A 20708-nucleotide genomic window follows, 5' to 3' on the forward strand; every position below is an offset into this window, starting at 1 on the left:
GAGCACAACCAATGTTAACGATGTTGGGGCAGAGCCCCCCAAATAATTTTGCTTAAGAGGATCTAATGTATTATCTTGCTTCTCTTGTCAAGTTTACTCTGAATTATGCCACATGAACTTAACTTTAAATACACATTTGAAATGTTCTAGACAATCAACTTTGGGGGGCTGAGACCGCTAAACCATCAACTTTGGGTTAGGGGGCTATGGCCAGACAGCAAAACACATGACTTATTACTTACTATATACTAAATATGTAATTATGAGTATTGTTAAAATTTTTACTAAAGAGAGTTTTAAAAGACGATGAGCATGAACTAGGGTAGTGGATGGGACGTTCGGGCTACAAATGGCTTTCACATGACATTCAGAACGACATCATTGATATATTAGGGAGATCTGTTTTGCGCTCCGTGGTAGCAGATATTAAAAGTCGGGAGTATTTTGCTATTATGGTTGACGAAACTTGACATATCCATCCGTGGACAATTACTATTCTGCATTCGAACTGTGAATAAAAAAATTGATATTTTTGAGGAATTCATGGGCTTTTATGAGATTCCAAACACTGAGGCCTAAACTTAAAAAAGGGAGAGATTGAGTCATTAATTAATTTATTCAGTGATCAGAGTCCCCAATAATTTTGACAAGTCTGCACCCCTGCCTTTGCCTAGCAACGTCGACGAAGTGGCCATGGAATCGTTACACCACGATCACTCCAAGTCGGTACTTGTGTAAGATAAACAAACGGTCACGTCTCCAGTGGCGGCGTCTGAAACTAACAACGTGCGACAATAAACTTGAAGATATGCTGTATTTCACTGATGTATAAACCATTTGTTTCACATACACTTTCTTCACAATTAACGGTTACGTTTGTATAACTAATTTTTATAAACCTTGTATATATTGCATGTACACTAAGTCTTATGGAACGCATCATGTATATCCTGAAAAAAAAAAAATATATCAGATTAGTTTGTGTTGATCTACATTACCAGAAACCATGTTGACTGTCACTTAAGAAACATTTTACATGATTAACATGCGATTGTATAGGATGGACTCGAATACTTTCACCGGTGCACAGAGAATTGATATGGGCCTGTAATTTTCTACTTTTGAACTTCCACCAGATTTTAAGGTGGGGCATAACAAGAGTTTCCTTCCAGATGTCAGGGAACGTTTATGCTTTCATTATTAAGTTATAAATTATAAGTAGGGGATACATCAATACCTCAGATCATCCTTTCAGAATGTAAGGTGGTATTTTATCTTGGCCGCTAGATAGTTTTCCTTTTAACTGTTTTGTAGCACTTTCATATTCTTTCTGACTAACTGGCGAAATTGCTAATGTGTATGATATAATGAATTAAATACGTTCTTCTATTATACATGGTTCAAATGTTTCAGCATATACAGATCTAAAATATTTAGCAAAACCATTAGAAATCTTTGGAGATTTGAGAGAATTTTCTTAAATTCATTGTGCTGTTAAAAGCATCATTGTTACTTTTCCTATTTCTTATAACTCCAAAACTCTTTAGTAGCTGATTTCAAATTGCTTTCCAATTCCTTTATGTAGTTGTAATGGGCACTACTTATCATTGTTTTTGCCAGCTTTCTAGTTCGCCGAAACAATATCTTATATTCTATTCTAAATTTTATATTTTTTTTCTGTAATATCTTTAAATTTATCAATTTCATGGTATCATTATTAAACCAACATGGGTATTTATTTGTTGTCTATAGTCTTATTTTTGAGACTGTGGCAAGAAATACTTCATGAACTCTATTACAAAAAAAAAAAAATTAACTGCCTGATTTACATCAATCATATTATATAATTGAGACCAATTTACCACTCCAAGCAAATGATACATTGCATAAAATTAGATTTTATAAAATTGCAAGAGTAATAAGCTTGATTTGTTATTACAACAGTAGATTTCCTTATACTTAGGTATACAGTCAATGCAAGATGATGGTTATCTTTTTTAACAATTGTCATTTCCTCCCTACATATATTCACATTCTTTGGAATGTTAGTAAGTACAAGGTCCAAAGTTCTATCGGGGCTATTTTTAATATTGTTTACAGAATGAAGGTTATAAAAATTCAAAAAAATTAACAAAGCTCTACAAGAGAGTCCAGCATTCTGTAACTCAAAACCTGAGCTGGTAATCATGGGTAAATTGAAATCTCAAATTATAAGTATATTCGATCCGTGGAATTCCACGAAAGAATAAATGATAAATATTTTTATATACTGCATGTGGGCGTAAAATACACTGTAGTAATGTAATAAATCTTATTTCGTGTACTTATTTTAACAACTAATGTATCTACCTCACAATTGAAATTTATTACTTCCGATTTCAGAGATTCCTTTGCTATCATAACTCCCCCTCCCCTCTTATTTCCAGGTCTATCTCGACGGTACACTTTGTAATTGCAATTAAATAACTCATTACTATTTACACTCTCATGCAGCCATGTTTCAGTAATAATTATAATATCAACATTATTACTCAAAACATTAATATAAAATTCCATAATCTTAGTATTTAGACCAAGGGCATTTTGATGATAAATACACATTTCATTTATACGACTCTCGAAAGTTACATTAATTGGGTCACATCTTCAAATAATTTTAATAATACGATGTTAGTAACATTCCTTTTTTTCCTTAACTTAATTATGATCTTCCATAAATAAGCATAGTTTTTATCATGCTTTATCTTCATAGCCTGACAAAGAATGGCTTTCGGTAAGGTGTGAGGCATTTGGTTAATATAAATAATCTCACTTTTGGTATAACAGAGATGTACAGCATTTAAGTTAATTTCAACTTTCCTCTTCTGGCAAAAGGCATCCTTGTCCACTCGCCTGACAAATTTCACAATGATTCCACTCGAAGATTGATTAGAGGGTTTGCGCAACGTGTGACAACAGTCTATCATCTCATCCTTGATTTCCACATCTAATGCTCGCTCAATAGTTTTTACTACATCCGTCGTGTTTTCATTCAACTGTTCAGGAACACCATATATTTCTAATGTATTGCGGCGATCATACTGATCTAATTCATCTAGTTGCTCCTGATTATCCTTCGTTTTTTAAAGTTACATTTTCCCCTTTCAACTGCTCAAGTTGTACAAAGCAAGAATATATTGACTCTGCCTGCTTTTTGACCAATCATGAATTTTCATCCAGTTTTTGATGAGCTAACTCAAGTGATTTACTTAATTCTCGTTCACAATTTATATTTGCTTTCTTCAAATTTTCCATTTCCTGCTTTACAACTTGAAGCAGTTTATACATCTCAACAATAGTTGGCATTTTCGTTTCACTTACACTTTCGTCCTGTAAACTAGTACGTCTTATCTTCGCACATTCATTGCATCTCCAAGTTTGTCTCTCATTCCGCATATATTCTGAATCTTCCTATTTCAAACGTGCACATTTCAAAAGACACAGCTTCAAACAACCTGAACACTGTAATTTTGAGGAAATGTCCTTCCGAGCCACAGGTTCATGACATGCGATGCAACTACTCCTCTTGTCAGATATATCGAACAGTTCGATAATGACAGTTCAACTGCACTCGCTTTTTTCCCCCGAACACTGAGGTGGCAACACTTGTTTGTTTACATACGAGAAGTAGAACTGATAGTGACAGTCTTTAACGTATTTATAGTTTCATTTACAAGATATTGAACTATTTGTTACACAAAAGTAATCTTCAGTACTTATTGCAGATTCCTGCAATATAGTTTCACCACCTCGCATCAGAAATACATAGAATAACACACAAAACCACTCTGCGCACATTCACACCGTTGTCCTACCGATCCATCACCACAGACACAAATTCTGCCTTGTCTGAAACGACTTTCCTTCCATTCCCACTCTTATCACAATACAGGAGTATTGAAATGTTTCCAACTCCATTCTGTAAGAGGAGGCCAGTTTTTGATCTTGACAATACCTTGTGCAACTGTTTGCTCTCCAATTATACGACCACGAGTTACTTCCGAAGTATGCTGCATTTCCTCGCAGTAACTACACAGCACAACTAGTTATGTTCCAACAGACTTCACACATGCACGGATAGTTTTCTATGGAATGATGCCTCTCGTTTGCCAGCATCACTAGGACCCGTTGAATCGGACATGGTTTTCTCAACTTGCTTGCAATTGCAAGTGGCCTTTGCATACGGACAGGTATATTGCGGGCCAGTGGAGGGAGGGGGGCATCTCCTATCGTCCCACAGCACACAAAAGTTAGAAACGTAAATGCTCTTTTAGCCCAAAATCTGAAATTTTGTGTCATTTAGTTGTCTGCTGAATGTACTTGTCCCTAGAAAATGCCCTGCGCCTCTTCACTCCTCTGGTGCAGTCATTCCCTGTGCTTTAATTTTAGCAGTAGGGCAAATAGTGGTTCAATACCTGTATAAAATGTAGCAACGCTCTGATTGATATTAACCTTCTGAACACCTGTGGCATCACTTCGCATTGAATCCAAGGGGGCAAAATGCAAATAGTCGCATTGGCACCTCGGTGGCAGAGCGCCTTGAGCTGCCCATTCACAATATTGCCACCGAAAGCTCCAAATTTGCGTCCCAGCTTAAGCATAGTGGGTGTCTTTGTGAGGCTTCCTTAATCATACCTTGCCACCCTTTCCCATAGTTGCAATTAGTCAAATGGCAGAAAAGTCACGTAATATAAGTAAAGAAATAGAAATTTTAAAAAAAAATACCGAATGGTCACGTTGTATACTGATTGAATTTTTATTTATTGTACATTTTCTGCAACTTTTGGTTAATTACTGTGATGAGGATGAGTGATGAGAGGAAATTGAGGAAGAGACACTCGTAAAGAACTCTTGCCCAAGCCGGTATTAGAACTCTGGAACTTCAGGAGCAAGATCGGAAATCGACCGGTAGACTAGCGTCGCGTTGTACACGTTCACATTGTTCATTTCACACAAAATATGTATATATCGCACACGCATTACTTATTTATTTAGGGGCTTCCCGATGGCGCAGTGGTAGTGTCGTCGCCTTGTAATCAAGGGGTCCCGGGTTCGATACCCGGTGGAAGCACATAGTGGTTCGGATTCCACTTTAAACTGTAGGTCCAGTCCCGATTAGCCTTAATGTGCACAAAGTGGACTTAAAACACCAACTCAAACTTATTTATTTTGTACAACTTCCACGACATGCCATACCGCAACGAACGAATGAAATTACCTTTACCTAATTTTCATACAACTTAGACGTAGTAATGTGTGTGTGTGTAATTCGCATGAGGAAGATCCTTACCTACTTCTTTAGGTTAATCGTGACGGTGAAGATGAAAAGACACCACACAATGCAGATAGGTCAACGTAATGTGCTACAACGCCAGAGGTCTAAGTTCGAACCATGATTAAGCAGTGAACGCGTCAGCCTGAAATAAATGGGGAGCTACAGATTTAAAATTCTCGGGAGCTAACTAACTCTGGCTGGAAGGTATTTCCTTAATTATATGCTATGGTATAATTTTATCAATCATATATTTTAATCAGAACCAAAGGTAAATCGCTATCTAAGATGATGCATTCGGTTCCATCATACAAAAAATTACTTTTAGGCACGAATCCTTTATTCCAAATAATATACTATAATTATATTTTCTTTTCTAAACAATTATTTAGTGAATTAACATCAGAATAACTACTCATATTGACAGTACAAAATATACAAGAAAAATGCATTCGCTCTCAACTCTCTGGACGTCAGCGTTGCAGGGACATTTATTTCCTCTTATATTTACAAAATAATGACGTAATACCTAGTCAGTTGTACAGCGTCTCTCAAAAGTCTTAGGACAGCGATATTTGATACTAGGCAAAACCCATCTTACACAGAGCGTTGGTGGATTGCCTATAGAGTTAGGGTCAATTTCAGGGTTGCCACGTGCACAATAGATATTTGTGAAATAAGCGAAAGGAATAAAACCAATTCTAAAGAAATTTAGTATTATATCGCAAATGACCAAATACTTTATGAAAGAAATAGAGTACCTCAACTTAAAGAAAATTGATTTTCTACTATTTTATCGTTGATGAATCTACACAAAAGGAGAGAAAGAGAACAGGAGAAGTGGCGAAAGGAGAAGATAAATGCAGTGAAGGGAAGAAAACAGGATGCAGTTGGAGAAAAGATGAAATGAGAAGAAAGAACATGAGAAAGAGAGAAAAATGAGAAAAGGGGAAAAGGGAAGAAATGGGAAACGAGATAAGAGGGGACGAGAAGAGGGAGAGTGAAGAGGAGGGGAGGAAACTAGAAAAGGGGAGTGGAAAATAGGGTAAAGAACGAACTAAGACGAGGAAAAAATTTGGAATCTTCATGCGTATGAAAATCAAATTAATGTTTTTTGTGGTGTAATAAAGAGTAAAATCGATAATCTTACGCGGAAGATCTTAATTTGCTCTGAACTCGGCCAAAATACATTTAGCCCCGAGAATGTATAAGATCGCAATTTCAAAATTTTTGATTGTTTCATGTTGATAATTTCATCAATGCATCAGTTTGTGACGCTCAAACGATATTTTATGCAACTACCTCTCATCTCCTCTCTACTCCACTCTCCGCTCTTCTTCCTCTCTACCACCTATTCCCTCCTCCTCTGTTTCTATCTCGTATTTCTTCCAAGTCTCGCCTCTTGTATCCAACACGTTCTTCTCTTCTCCTCTTATCTAGTCTCCTGTCTTCTATTCCAGACTCCAATGCAAAATTTTCCTTTAATCTCTCTACCCTATTTTTCACTCACCTTCTCTAGTCTTCTCTAGTTTCCCATTTCTTCCTTTCTTTTCTCCCTTTCCTTCATCTTTCTCATCTCCTTTCCTTTCATCTCATTTCTTCTCTCCACGTGTATCCTCTTTCCTTTTCTCCGCTGCTTTTATCTTCTCCTTTTGACACCTCTCCTTTTCTTTCTCTCCTTTCTTCTTTTCTTTTGTGTATTTTCATCAACGATAAAAAATAGAAAATCAATTTTCTTTAAGTAGAGGTACTCTATTTATTTCATAAAGTATTTGGTTATTTGCGATATAAAACTGAATTTCATTAGAAATTCAAATGCATAGTTTTTGGTTTTATTCCTTTCGCTTATTTCACACATGTATTGTGCACGTGGCAACCCTGGAATTGGGCCTATCTCTATAGGTAATCCGCCAATGCCCTGCGCAAGTTGGGTTTTGCCTAGTATCAAATGTCGCTGTTCTAAGACACTTGAGGACGCTGTACAACTGACTAACTGATCTTCATAATTATTAGCTTTTGAGTTAGGTTTTTGTGTATTGTGATTATTTTCGTCGGATTTTTTCTTTCGGTTATTTGCAACAATGAAGATAGATATAACGATGAAAAGGATGATCGCTAACACTCATGCCATTGCCTGTACTCGAATGAGGAACTAAAATGAGAAGAAAAACTGACGATTATTTAATAATGTAACGACTTCACTAACCGAAAACTACCTTCTTTCTTCGTTTTCGTTTTAGAATTGTCTTAGAACGAATCGTAACCACAATAACAAATCCCGAAGAAACGAACAACCAATGTGCACAGATGGAGGAATTTGTATTAATTTTGAAAAAAAAAAATTGTAATGGGGGAAAACGTTTATGCCAAATTGCTGCAGAATGAAACACTTGAATGTTTGAATTGTGGTTTTAAGTCCACTTTATACTCAAATGGTCTACTCGGGACTGGGCCTACAGTTTAAAGTTTAAAACTTTAAAGTCGAAATCTGCACAAAGTGACAACAAAGCAGGGCAGTATAGCAAACCTCACGCACAGAAGAGTAACATCACGCACGTCGAAGTCTTGGCGATGTTATAACAGATATGTAATTGTTGTATTTACTTATTTTTGACGAATAATTACAGATAACTTTCCATTGATACATTTTACTACACATTCTTTGTTTCTGCTTCATTTGTCGAAATTGATGTTGCTACAGTTCTTCAGTTTGTAAAATATCCATATCAAGAACCACTCTTTGCTTCTGGAATATTCTTGATTGTGCGTGTGAATGGGGAGAAGTTCTAATAAGTTTTCTTAGATTATTAATTTTGGGCAATATTATACTTTCCTTTTAACGAAATGTCAATAAATATGCCCGAAATCTAAAATCTTGTGCAAATCCAAATATAATATTTTATAGGAAGAGAAACCTTTTTTAACACCTGTGCAGAGGTATATGATCCAGCAAGTGTGGTGGAGCACGTAGTGGCGACTAGTGATGGGCATAATCGAATTAAAACAGTTTAATTCAATAATTTTAATATTTCGAGATATTCGATCTTTATCAATCATCGATAATTGCTAAAAACCTTTCATACTGTTCAACGGTTGATCCGAATCGGTTACGGATTTCACTTACAAATACAATCCAGCCGAACAGATTTGAATAAATTTAGAGTGATTTGAGTGAGTGAAATCGTATGTTCTCAATCTACCAGGAACATTAGGTTCATTTTCCATGTAGTTAAGGAGAGGAATGAACCTAATGGCAACATGGAATGAGCACCAGAAACAGTGGTTAAATATTAGTGAACATTGTAGAAAAAGCCCCGTTATTTTATATCTATAACTTAATATAATTTAATTATAATTATTGTATATATTGCCAAATATTTATTGTTGGAAAAATGTATTTGCCTTTCGACAAATTGGAAACATTTGATTAATGAAAGTGTCTTCGATTGCAGTGTCAACAATGTTTCATGGAGCGAATTTTGTATGCTGGATATGAAACATTTCATGTTTATTTATTATACTTTTCTTAATTTCAACTCCCATTATTCGAAAAATGTCTTTCATTTAAAAATTAACAATGATTTATAGAATAAAGGTTCTTAATGACGGGTACGAAATCTGTGGTTTGGGGGAGCACCTAGCATTTGTTACGCAAAACGCCTGTTTATTATGAGTAAATCGGCTGAGTGCAAGGAGTTCGTGACGTGAGTTAAAGCCCAGGTGAGATCATTTATTTTATAACAAGACTAAGAATGACATTTTACAGAAACTAGTCTCCAATGTTTTGACGTAATTTTTGCGATCAATGCACAATAGTGCGTTGTCTAATTTGTAGTCAAATGATATTCAATAGTAAATAGCAATAGTTGTAAAAACTAGTGTAAAGGAGAAGCTATATTTGTGCGCTCTTGGATGGGATTAGAGGCTTTTTGGCCAAATTTCAATGTAATCTAAATGTATATATTTTCTATATTTATGCAGTGAAACCGTATCCTCTAAATTGAAATGTTTGTCAGTATAACTGCTCGAAAACTGTCAACACGTCACACCTGATACACACTGGTTGAGTGTAATGAATAGGGAATTCGAGTTGTGATGATTCTCTATTCCAGCGTGACCCGGCCCGTAACTTTAACATTCATATCGTCTCTGTTCCATGGTCTTCTGTTGAATATATGGTGTCACATTCACAGGGAATGCGGCAGAAGTCTTGTATTGGAAGTTTTTGTTTCTTTGACTGGATGGAGTAAGGCCTTGGTCTTCAGTGGAGGTGTACGAATAGTCTTTACCCTGTGCTTGACGATAATCCTACTCAATTTCCAGAGTTTGTGCCCAATTAATAGGACAGAAATTGTAAAGGGACGATGTTTCCTGGGTTTCTACAAACAGCGCTACGGATTCCTCACCACACCGGCCATGCAGACAGGTTTGACTAGTTGAATGATATACATTTAACACTAATTTAGAGTTTGCTCTACGTCCCGGAATGGTATAATTTGTCCCGCTGTCCCGAAAAGTTTATTTCGGGACCCAATACCGGAATATGGTGGGAAAGCAGAAATGAATAATATTACACTGTCATGAATTTAGTTTTTTATTAATTTCATTCCTATGCATGAATCCATTATATAAGGTATATTTTTTTCAGAAAATTATTTTTAAGTCTTAGATTTCTGTGACTTCTGTTGCAAAAACGTCTTCTGAAATCAGGCTACAAGGCGGTGTATCTATTTCCTTCCGAATACCTGAAAATAGTTTCTTAAACACCTTATCATCTTTGGAACCCTCCCACAGTTTCAATGTGTAGATCATAGTGCACACATACTACTTTGTTGAATACAGGCTCCCCCCTCCCTCCCCAACAGGCTTCCGGTTAGCGCCGTCCAGGATTTTTACTTACGAAATATAGGAAGCCTGTACTAATTACATCAACCCTGTAACACAAATAAGTCAGACTTCATACAATGAATTGATTCAACGTATTGATATTTCTTTCAGCGTGAATGTATATCCATCCATGTGGGACAAGCTGGTCTCCAAATGGGCAACTCCTGCTGGGAGTTGTATTGCCTGGAGCATGAAATCCAACCCGACGGTACCCTTGCTTCAGATAAGGTCAGGCCCAGTGATGACAACTCGAATACATTCTTCAGTGAGGCAGGACCCAATAAGAGAGTTCCTCGGTGCGTCTTTGCCGATCTGGAACCTACAGTTATTGGTAAGTTGAAATTAAAACCAATTGCTTTCTGAATATAAAACAGATTGTTTAATATTGTCTGACGGCATTTATTATGGATAAATATTCCTATTTTGAAGGTATCGTTGCGTCAAAATTAGGCTTTATGAAATAGTTTGCCTTTGTCATTAGACGATGCGCAACTGTCTCTCCGAAAAAAAAAAATCGTATAATTAAGCCTAATAGCAAAGTCCAAGAACTGAGCCATGTAAATATTAAAATCTGAGTTTGTGTGAATGCTTTTGTAAGCTTTCGTAATTTTAATTTTGGTTTCTTGCGAGAAAACCCATAATATAGAACATTAAGTATAATTTGCATGATGTAAGGTCGTATCCGCACCAAATCGAACACCTTATCATTTTTTTTCCTGTTCCACAGTAAGCATCTTTCCGTCGGACCTTTCAAACGTATCTTGATGTACACTTCTGTTCACAAAAAGTGGTACACTCGTTTTGAGTTGGTCCAGCTTCGTGGCCGGAAGTACAGCCGAAGTAAATGTTCGGAAAGCAAGTGTTGCTTACTATCAATCAATTTAACCATATGCAGGAATTTTGTATCTCTGACTCAAAGAAAAGAGCTAACGGAAAGATTGCAGCGTAAATATTAATTGACTGAATTTTCCAACTTTACAATCAAAGTAACATAAATGTGAAATATTCTTGAAATTTATTTTAAAAAGAAACTAGTTTTATATGCTCGTGACGAAGTAGTTATCACAATTCGTTAGAATGCGAGGGCCCCCGGGTTCGATTTTGGCCTGAGAGTGGGTGTTCTTCATCGTCGCGAGTAGCCGAAAATGAAAGAAAAGCAACACTAAATAACGAGAAGGAAAAAACGCAATAAGAATAAGCGAGACAGAAATAGTGCTGTTGAGATTCCTAAAAATGAATGCAAAAACCATCTTTCGGGAACAGTGTTATCCCAGTCCAGGAGAAGGCTTGAAGAAGAAATAAACCCCTTCCCCATACACGATGGGAAAAATAATAGAAATCCTAAAGGAAGAAGAGTTTCACAACCAGGGGAGCACATGAGAGGAGGTACCCCCCCCCCCCCACATCAGTCATCCAGGCTATTAAAAAAAAGTCACTTCTGTTCGCAAAAACTGGCACACTCGTTTGAGTTAGATCAGCTTTGGAGCCGATCGAGTGTAGCAGTACAGCCGAAGTAAAGGTTCGGGAAAACAGCACTCAGCAGTGTTGCTTAACACGAAAGTTTTTCATCGGATGCAGAGAATTTTCTGACTGCCGAGTGAAAAGAAACTGTTACAGGAAAACCTTGCATTTTAATTATTAATGCAATCCAATGTCCAATTTTACAAAAGAATGGCGGGAAAAAAATGTTAGATACTCAGTATCCCATAAGTAATCTAAAAAGAAAAACCTGCCTCAATCCCTTTGCTTGGGGAAAAGCTCAAATTCATTTGGAAGCAGAGTGGAGTGGATGGTGGTTCCATTACCTCTATCCTACCTGAGCGTGTTCTTTGCGAGTGTCCCTTCATCAACTAACTAACTAAAAGTGGAAGAAGATCGACGCTATCAAAAAATAAATCAAATTGACATTCAAGACGTAATTGAAAGTTTTGGAACCAGGCAGATAAAGATGAAAACTTCAGGAGAAATCACTGCAATAGCATGCTTTCCTCAGGGCGGCTTGCGTCTGTGTCGGTAAAACGTCAGCTTCGTATGAAATCCTGGGTCACAGCTTTATACTTTGTTGTTCGTGTGGCAAGAAGAATATAATCATTGAACACACTACGCGTGTGGCATAATTTTGAGTTTTGAACGTATTTTTTCTATATTGTGTTACTGAAACTCCTTGCATATAACAACCACTTATGATTTATTTTGTGGTAACAAATCCCACCCTAACCTCTAACGTTATTCTTCTGTGAAAAGAAATGGCAGAATTTATGTTCGAAACTTTGGGTTACCCCCCTCTTTCTCTCTCTTTCTCTCTCTTTCTCTCTCTCTTTTCTCTCTCTCTTTCTCTCTTTTTTTCTCTCTTTTTTCTCTATTTTTTCTCTTTTTTTATCTTTTTTTCTCTCTTTTTTTCTCTCTTTCTTATCTTTTTTCTCTCTCTTTTTTCTCTCTTTTCTCTCTCTCTCTTTTTTCTCTCACTCTCTCTCTCTTTTTTTCTCTCACTCCCTCTCTCTTTTCTCTCTCTCTCTCTCTCTTTTTTCTCTCTTTTTCTCTCTCTCTCTCCCTTTTTATCTCTCTTTTTCTCTCTCCCCCTTTTTACCTCTCTCTTTTTTTCTCTCTCTCTCTTTTTTCTCTCTCTCTCTTTTTTCTCTCTCTCTCTTTTTCTCTCTCTCTCTCTCTTTTTCTCTCTCTCTCTTTTTTCTATCTTTTTCTCTCTCTCTTTTTTTTCTCTCTCTCTCTCTTTTTTTTCTCTCTCTCTCTTTTTTTTCTCTCTCTCTCTCTTTTTTTTCTCTCTCTCTCTCTCTTTTCTCTCTCTCTCTCTTTTCTCTCTCTCTCTTCTCTCTCTCTCTCTTTCTCTCTCTCTCTCTCTTTTTCTCTCTCTCTCTCTTTTTCTCTCTCTCTCTCTTTTTCTCTCTCTCTCTCTTTTTCTCTCTCTCTCTCTTTTTCTCTCTCTCTCTTTTTCTCTCTCTCTCTCTTTTTCTCTTCCCACTAGTTCTGCTGAGATTGAACAACACGACATTTATTTATTTCCGCTTTCGCGTAAGAATGCACTAAGAAATGCCCCTGAATTGTGAATGCAGCATAATAACAATAATAAGAGAACAGCGTTCTCAGTCTAAGATGATTAACAAATATGTTGTTCTCACCCGACATTTTCCTCTGTGACATCTCTGGTGACTTATATATGTAAATTGATTTACAGGTAATTTCTGATACTTATATTTCGTGGCCGCGATGACTCAGTCGGTAACGCGTCTGACTACCATGCTCAAGGTCCCGGGTTCGATCTCCGGCCGGTTCAAACCCGGGAACTTTTCTAACGTTGGAAGCGGCCCCGGCGCCGAATGACATGGGTACCTGGGGGATAAAGGCGGTCAGGGGCATGATGCTGATCACATCACCCCCACTTATGACCGGATCAAGAAAGTGTAGGGCGTTACCCCACACCCCCTATACGCCTTCATGGCGTGGTGCTAAGCACAGGGGAGCACTTTACCTTTTTATATTTCGTGCAATATATTGCTCCTTTCTTAGAAATTATCGGCGTTTAATATACTAATCGAGGCTATGGCTCTGTCCTAAAGATACAAAGTACAGACTTGAAGTATGGTCTTGGCGGAAGTGACGTCACCTAGTATACACTTCGAAAGCGCCAAGAACAGAAGTACGCAAGTGCACAGCTTGCAGTACAGATGGTTGGTGACTAGGTCATGTGGTTTCCGCACTCGTTGTTCATTTGTTTAAAATCGCGGAGGTAGAAAGCCAGCGACACAGGTAGATACAAGTTATGCCCAGCATGTTGCATGTTCTATATGCTTTCAAAGATTAAAATATTTTTTGAATCACCCTGTACATGTGCTAAATTCTGCTACACCTCATGAATAAACTTGCTTTCTTGTCTCATAATACAAAAAGTAGTAAGCAAAATCTCATCAGAATACAAACCAAGTAACTGTAAAACTCACAATTCTATCATTTTTTAAATTTTATTATCGATTTCTCAAACAAGAAGACATTTCGACTTGTTCTTCAAGCAAACTCACAATGAATATAATTTCGGTCGATTTAAAATAAATTTCGAATATTTATAGTAATAACACCTTCAACAAGACATACAGAAATGTCTTGATTTTACAATTTTTACCAACATGTTTCTCCTCCTATCAAGAAATTACGGATATAAAATCGAGTGTGTAACCAGTCTTTCAGTGTGTGTGTGTGGGGGGGGGGGGGTGCTGAATAGAGGGAAGTGGCAAATGAATGACGAAAGACCTTAATATTAACTAATCGATGTAACCAAAAGATTCGAACTTAAATTCTGTGGTATTTCTTTTCTAGAAGAATAACGTTTGATTTTTTGGTGACTTAACAACACAATAAAAAATTCGTTCCAAACTCAAAATTATGCCCTCGCGTAGTCGGTTCAATAAATATTTTCTTCTGGCCAACAAACAACAACAAAGTATAAAGCTGTGACTCGGTGAAATACTTTCGTGGCACCGGTTTGGCAGAAAGAAAAATTGACCGCACGGGGAATCCCTCATGTTGAAGATAAACAATAACTTATGTGAATTATTTTAATCTTAGATTTCTGAAATACAGATAATTTATATATTTTTTAGATCAAATCCGAAATGGAACGTACAAGCAACTCTTTCATCCAGAACAACTTATTAGTGGGAATGAAGATGCTGCTAACAACTACGCTAGAGGACACTATACCATAGGAAAAGAAAGGGTGGATATTGTTCTTGATCGCATCCGCAAGTTAACAGAAAGTTGTGAAAGTCTTCAGGGCTTTTTAGCTTTCCATTCTTTTGGAGGAGGCACAGGATCTGGATTCACGTCATTGCTGATGGAGAGGCTCTCTGTGGACTATGGGAAGAAGAGTAAACTGGAATTTGCTGTATATCCAGCTCCTCAGGTGAATTTTATATTAATTCAATATAACACTGAGTAAATATGTGCAAACTTATTATTGTTACTGGTGTCATCACTACAATGAGTTCACTTTTTTTAAAAAATAATTTACTTTCATAATACAGATAGAATTTAATTTTTTCCCTCAACTAAAACAAATAGACTCGACAAATTAATTGAATGAATTCACTTGTCAAGTGATTTAAAGATTTATAAATTTTGTGACAATGCAGTGACCGTGGATTTTATGGCCTCCCCGATGGCGTAGTGGTAATTAAATAGTCTTGTAATCAAGGGGTTTCGAGTTCGTTCCCATTTTAAACTGTAGGTCCACTCAAGATTAGCCTATTTGTGCGTGAAGTGAACTTAAAAAAGGAATTTTAGGGAGCAGCTACTAACATATGGAAACTGTTGTAGATGTTTGATATCAGGTAGACGGCGCTAAATTTTGCCAATTTTTTTCTGCATTTGATGTTCTTTTTGTTAAGCTGGACCAAAGATTGGATATTATAACCCCCTAGATATGCCAGTGACAAAATATCCTAAGTCTTCAATATTAGTCACATTAGTATTTTATTATTGAAGTACACTTGAACTCGTTAAACAGCGACTAGAAGATATGGATCGGCAAGAAATAATGATGGAAACTGAAACTAAAATATCACTAGACCTCCAGACAGGGGACATTCGGGAATGGGAACAAGCAAATTATATGAAGAAAGTAAGCAAGGAAGCAAGAGAGGGATTATTATGGCTGAGACTGGAGGGGGAGGGAGACACAGTGCGCTGAAAAGAGGGAGGTACCTATGAATGTATAATATGACGGGACGGATCACCTGTTTGCATGCCAGGGAACGCGCGCCCTGCAGGACAAATGGCTGGAGGGTGTGGGATTAGTTGTGGAACAGATTGCAGCAAGTGTGGAAAAGTTGGAGGAAGTTGGGAGTGTTTTTGGTGAAAGGGAAGGAAAAGAGAAGTGAGGCAAGGAAGATAGACTGTAAGAAGAACGAGTGGAGTGAATGAGCTGTTAGGGGAGGGGAAAGAATGTGTACATAGGGGACAAACTATGAGACAGTATATAAGATAAACTAAATGCAAAAAATATATACATATTTCTATGTATTGTAGAAAAATCCAAATGTTATGTAGTGCGTACTGCTTATGGCTCGCACATGAAAGAATAAATCTAAATCTACTATTAAAACACTACATAATTTTGAATTGTATTCACATAAGATCAAGAAAGTGCAGGATATCTCCTCATATTAGGACAAAAACATGACGCCCAGAAGGAGGAGCAAGGGGGCACACCTCCCTGGAAAGTGAACGTCATCCTTATATATAATTCACACAATACTTTAATTTGCAACAGTAATTTAATTATTATAATGGCGTTGCGTTAACGGAAGGAGTGTTTTTGAAAGGACAAAATGGGGGGAAATATGCCTAGTTTGTCCCCCTCTCCGAATAATAATACATTGCTTGCCCATCCTTGGAAAAATCCTGCAGACATTCATAGGCAAACTTTAGAATTATATATTTGTTTGGTTTCTTCATGGCACTTTGACAAAACTGTAAGCATATTAAAACTAATTTGGCAAGCCAAGAGTAGTAAGTTATTGTAACCTGTATCTTATAATTAGGGCTAGGATTTTGATGCAAATGCATCTTTTTTTTTGGTAAGGCAGAAACATTGCATAAGTAGATAGGAACGTGTTTTACACGTAACTGAATGAATTGGGATGCCTTTTTAGGGTATTTGTTTGCATTTTTTGACTCTTTTTGGAGTAAAGGTCATTCTTTAAACTTTTTAAACAGTTTGTCATTCTTTGGCCTTTTAAAAGTCATATTATGCATTTTGCTAAATTTTGGTGAAAGAAGGGACATTTTACATGCAAATGTAACCCTTTGAAGGAGAGAGGATCCCGATTCTCGTCTCATTGTCAGTTCTAAACGACTGTGTTTGATGAAACAAATAAATTCTGTGCAGTATTATTGATACAAGCTGTTGTGTAACACTGTTCAAACAATGTGATTTCCCACTCTATCAATGAATACATTGTCGCCAGACGGATTGTTAAAAAAGAAGGGGTACATGATTTTGGGCTCTGTATTGGAACATTTTGTCAGGGAAGCAATTTGCACTCCACGGAATTGAAAGTGACTTAACAGCAAGTGCTATTGTTCATTTCAAGTACGCTCCTCTTGTGTCTGTGGAAGTCCAGAGAAGTTTTTCCATACAAAGCTCTCTTGTCCGACAATCATCCACTTTTCAAAATTTGCATATGATTTTCTGTACTTAAAAGTGTAAAAGATGACAAAAAGTGAACTTTCTTACTTGTACTACCATAGGCAATGAACATGTGACACGTTAATTTGTAATTTGAATTTCTCTTGGTAGTTTATAAATTTGTTTTACAAATCGTTCAGAATTTTTAGGTAATTTTTAAAAGTTTATAGGACATTTTCTTGGATGTATTAGGCCATAAATGCATTTCTTAAAAGTCATTTTTTGACAATTTTAAGGTCATCAAAATCTTAGCCCTACTTATATGGTGCCCTTTCGTGTCGTTGAATACAGGTAAAATCTGCTTATCTGCACTTGATGATAAACAGTGCCTTTCACTGCCGAGGTGGCCGTGGAGCGGCGGCTAGCGCGTCAAGATGTAAGAGCCCGTCTGCCGGCAAACTGGATGCAACATCTGCGTAACTGGAACAGCTAACTATGTGATGAAATAAGCTCGTACAATAGCATTGACAGTTACAAATAAAATGAGCATGTACCTTGTTACAAAAGTTGTTGGAAATATGTCCTGCAGCATCCACACATATACGGCGTATTATAGGAAATTTTCACTAACACACACAGTTCCTCTTCCGAAATTGCTTCAGTTTCTCTCCTGATATTTTCCTTCAATTCTTCTAATGTATGGCTTCAGATTTAAATGCTTGGTAGCTCGCCACGCAGTCGTGATCGAAATGTCTGTTTCTTGTGAAAAGCGCAGGAGAGATTTTTGAGTAGTATGTTCCATTCGTGCTCCAACGTCGTCTAATTTCTCCTCAGTAAGCACACGCTGTTTTACCTTTCGCTTCTTATCAAGAACAGATTCGGTTTCCCTAAATTTGTTCACAGGTTTTCGAGCACTGTCTGTGTGGAACAGGAACATCTGGGAATTTAGCTGCAAAACACAAAAACTCGTAATGACGCAAGGGTCGTACATAAAATTTCGTTATTTTAAATTGTACGTATAGCGTGGCATTATTAGACTGCAGAAAAGCACCAGCAATACGTAAACTAAAACAAACGAATCTAAAACACTTGTTAACACCTAAACACTTAGCTGGTGTCCAGTTTGCACGTGTTTGTTATCTGGACACTTACGCGTCCAGTGCCAAGGTCAGTGTACAGCTGTGGGTCTAAATGCTGGCAGATGCGCTCTTACTTTTTTCACCTCGACCGTGAAAGGCACTGTATTTTTAGTTTTTGAATCCCAAATATTCTTATTTGGTAGTGTTTCATTTTCTTACAAAAAAATCTATTGCGAATTGAGTGTGTATGGAATAGATCCCATAGTTCAGATGAATTCAATGCTTTGTATTGATTTAGGATGGAATTAGGTGTAAATTCATGCATTATGAACACTGTCATCTCTCTTCGTACAGTGCAGTATGTACGCTGCAACAGTTGCGTGCTGGTGAGATTTTGGGGACAGCCTGACTCTGTTCAAGTAGATTAACATGTGAAGATTTAATATGGTGGTAGTCTCATTTCAAGGGAAAATACAGTATGGAGAAATAGGCTACATGCAAATTATTAAACAGAATTCGAAGTAGACAAACTAGATTTTTCAGTACTTTAGGCCATAAAATTCTGTTCAAAATTAAATTCTAAGTGTGCTGACACATGATTAAATTCCTATAGTTGCCCATGGAAATGTGTAGGCGTATAGCCTTCCTTTCAATTTCTTAATCATATTGTATTAATACTTGTCTTAACTTATTAACAATAATAAAAGTGGAATAGTTAGGAAACAAAATAAATGCTCACGCTAACGTAAATTCGAACAATATTCATGTAACTTCGTTGCTTGTTCTTGTATTATCCAGGATAGCAACAATGGACGGCACATTAGATGATTCGTTATTCTCTGGCATTTAAATTGTAAGGAAATTGCATTAAGCTTTGATTTATTTAGAATTGATTAAGTATTCTAACTTAAACTGTTAATCAAACTGTATTTATTTATCTTTCAATTTCAGGTTTCTACTGCTGTAGTTGAACCATACAACTCCATTTTAACTACACATACGACACTTGAACATACAGATTGTGCCTTCATGGTTGACAATGAAGCCATCTACGATCTGTGTCGAAGAAATCTGGGCATCGAGAGACCTGGCTACACGAACCTCAATCGCCTTATCGGACAAGTGGTGTCCTCTATTACAGCATCTCTTAGATTTGATGGTTCTCTTAACGTTGATATAACTGAATTTCAAACTAACTTGGTTCCGTATCCACGAATTCATTTCCCTCTTGTTACGTACGCTCCTGTAATATCTGCAGAAAAAGCATACCATGAACAAATGACTGTGGCCGATATTACAACAGCTTGTTTTGACCCAGCCAACCAGATGGTAAAATGTGATCCACGTCATGGGAAGTACATGGCGTGTTGCATGTTGTACAGGGGTGATATTGTTCCAAAGGATGTTAATGCCGCCATAAGTGCTATCAAGGCAAAGAGGTCGATTCAGTTTGTCGACTGGTGTCCAACAGGTTTCAAGGTTGGGATAAACTACAGAGCACCAACTGCTGTACCAGCGGGGGACTTAGCCAAAGTATTAAGAGCAGTTTGTATGCTTAGCAATACAACTGCAATTGCTCAAGCTTGGAGCAGATTGAATCATAAATTTGATCTGATGTTTGCTAAGAGAGCTTTTGTACATTGGTTTGTAGGTGAAGGAATGGAGGAAGGAGAATTCACTGAAGCTCGTGAAGATATGGCAGCTTTAGAGAAGGATTATGAAGAAGTTGGAATGGACACCGAATTGAGTGAAAATGAGCTGGATGAATACTGACTTCAGGTAAACTGAGTTGATATAGTTTTTGTGTGTTGGTGGTTTTAATTCGTTTTTTCATATTCTATAGTACTTGTTAGGTCTTGATCAAAACCGAAATAAATGTTTGTTCTTGAATTGAAAATTAAATAAGTTAAATAAAATGAAATGAAATAAAGTGAAACCTGAGTTTGGTTTGATACTTTCATTGTAACATCACAGTACTGTGCGAGCAAAGCTGCCTAATTGTTAAAACCTTATAATGTTATATTTCTTATGCTATTATTTGCAAAATATATGCCGTAAAAATTTCTCTGTATATTATTTCATACTCAAAGTTTGGAATATTTCATCTATCACTGACATTATGTATTGGTGAAGAAATACAACAAAAATGCAGCATTAATAATCAGGGGCAGGTAACTCCTCGAATATTACTTTGATTTTTTATATGTACGAATATGAAGTTTTACGCAACTTAGGAGAGTCGCCTACATGAGCGTCCGCAGGAAATAAGGAGAAAATGTCTTCTACTTCCTCT

The 20708-nt window shown here is 36.8% G+C and overlaps 1 protein-coding gene across 1 annotated transcript in view; it reads left to right on the forward strand.

Annotated features, from left to right (window-relative positions):
* Nucleotides 1-20218, forward strand: part of LOC145982492 (tubulin alpha chain-like) — a 49846-nt gene extending 29628 nt beyond the window's left edge. The window contains exons 2-4 of the mRNA XM_083115950.1: nt 10310-10529; nt 14809-15110; nt 19367-20218. Coding sequence (XP_082972076.1) covers nt 10310-10529; nt 14809-15110; nt 19367-20188 — 1344 coding nt within the window. The 3' untranslated portion in view covers nt 20189-20218. The remainder of the gene's footprint in view (nt 1-10309; nt 10530-14808; nt 15111-19366) is intronic.
* The last annotated feature ends 490 nt before the right edge of the window (nt 20219-20708 follow it).

This window comes from Lepisma saccharinum, unplaced genomic scaffold, assembly GCF_977018435.1.
Source record: "Lepisma saccharinum unplaced genomic scaffold, izLepSacc3.1 HAP1_SCAFFOLD_191, whole genome shotgun sequence".
Taxonomy (NCBI): Eukaryota; Metazoa; Arthropoda; class Insecta; order Zygentoma; family Lepismatidae; genus Lepisma; species Lepisma saccharinum.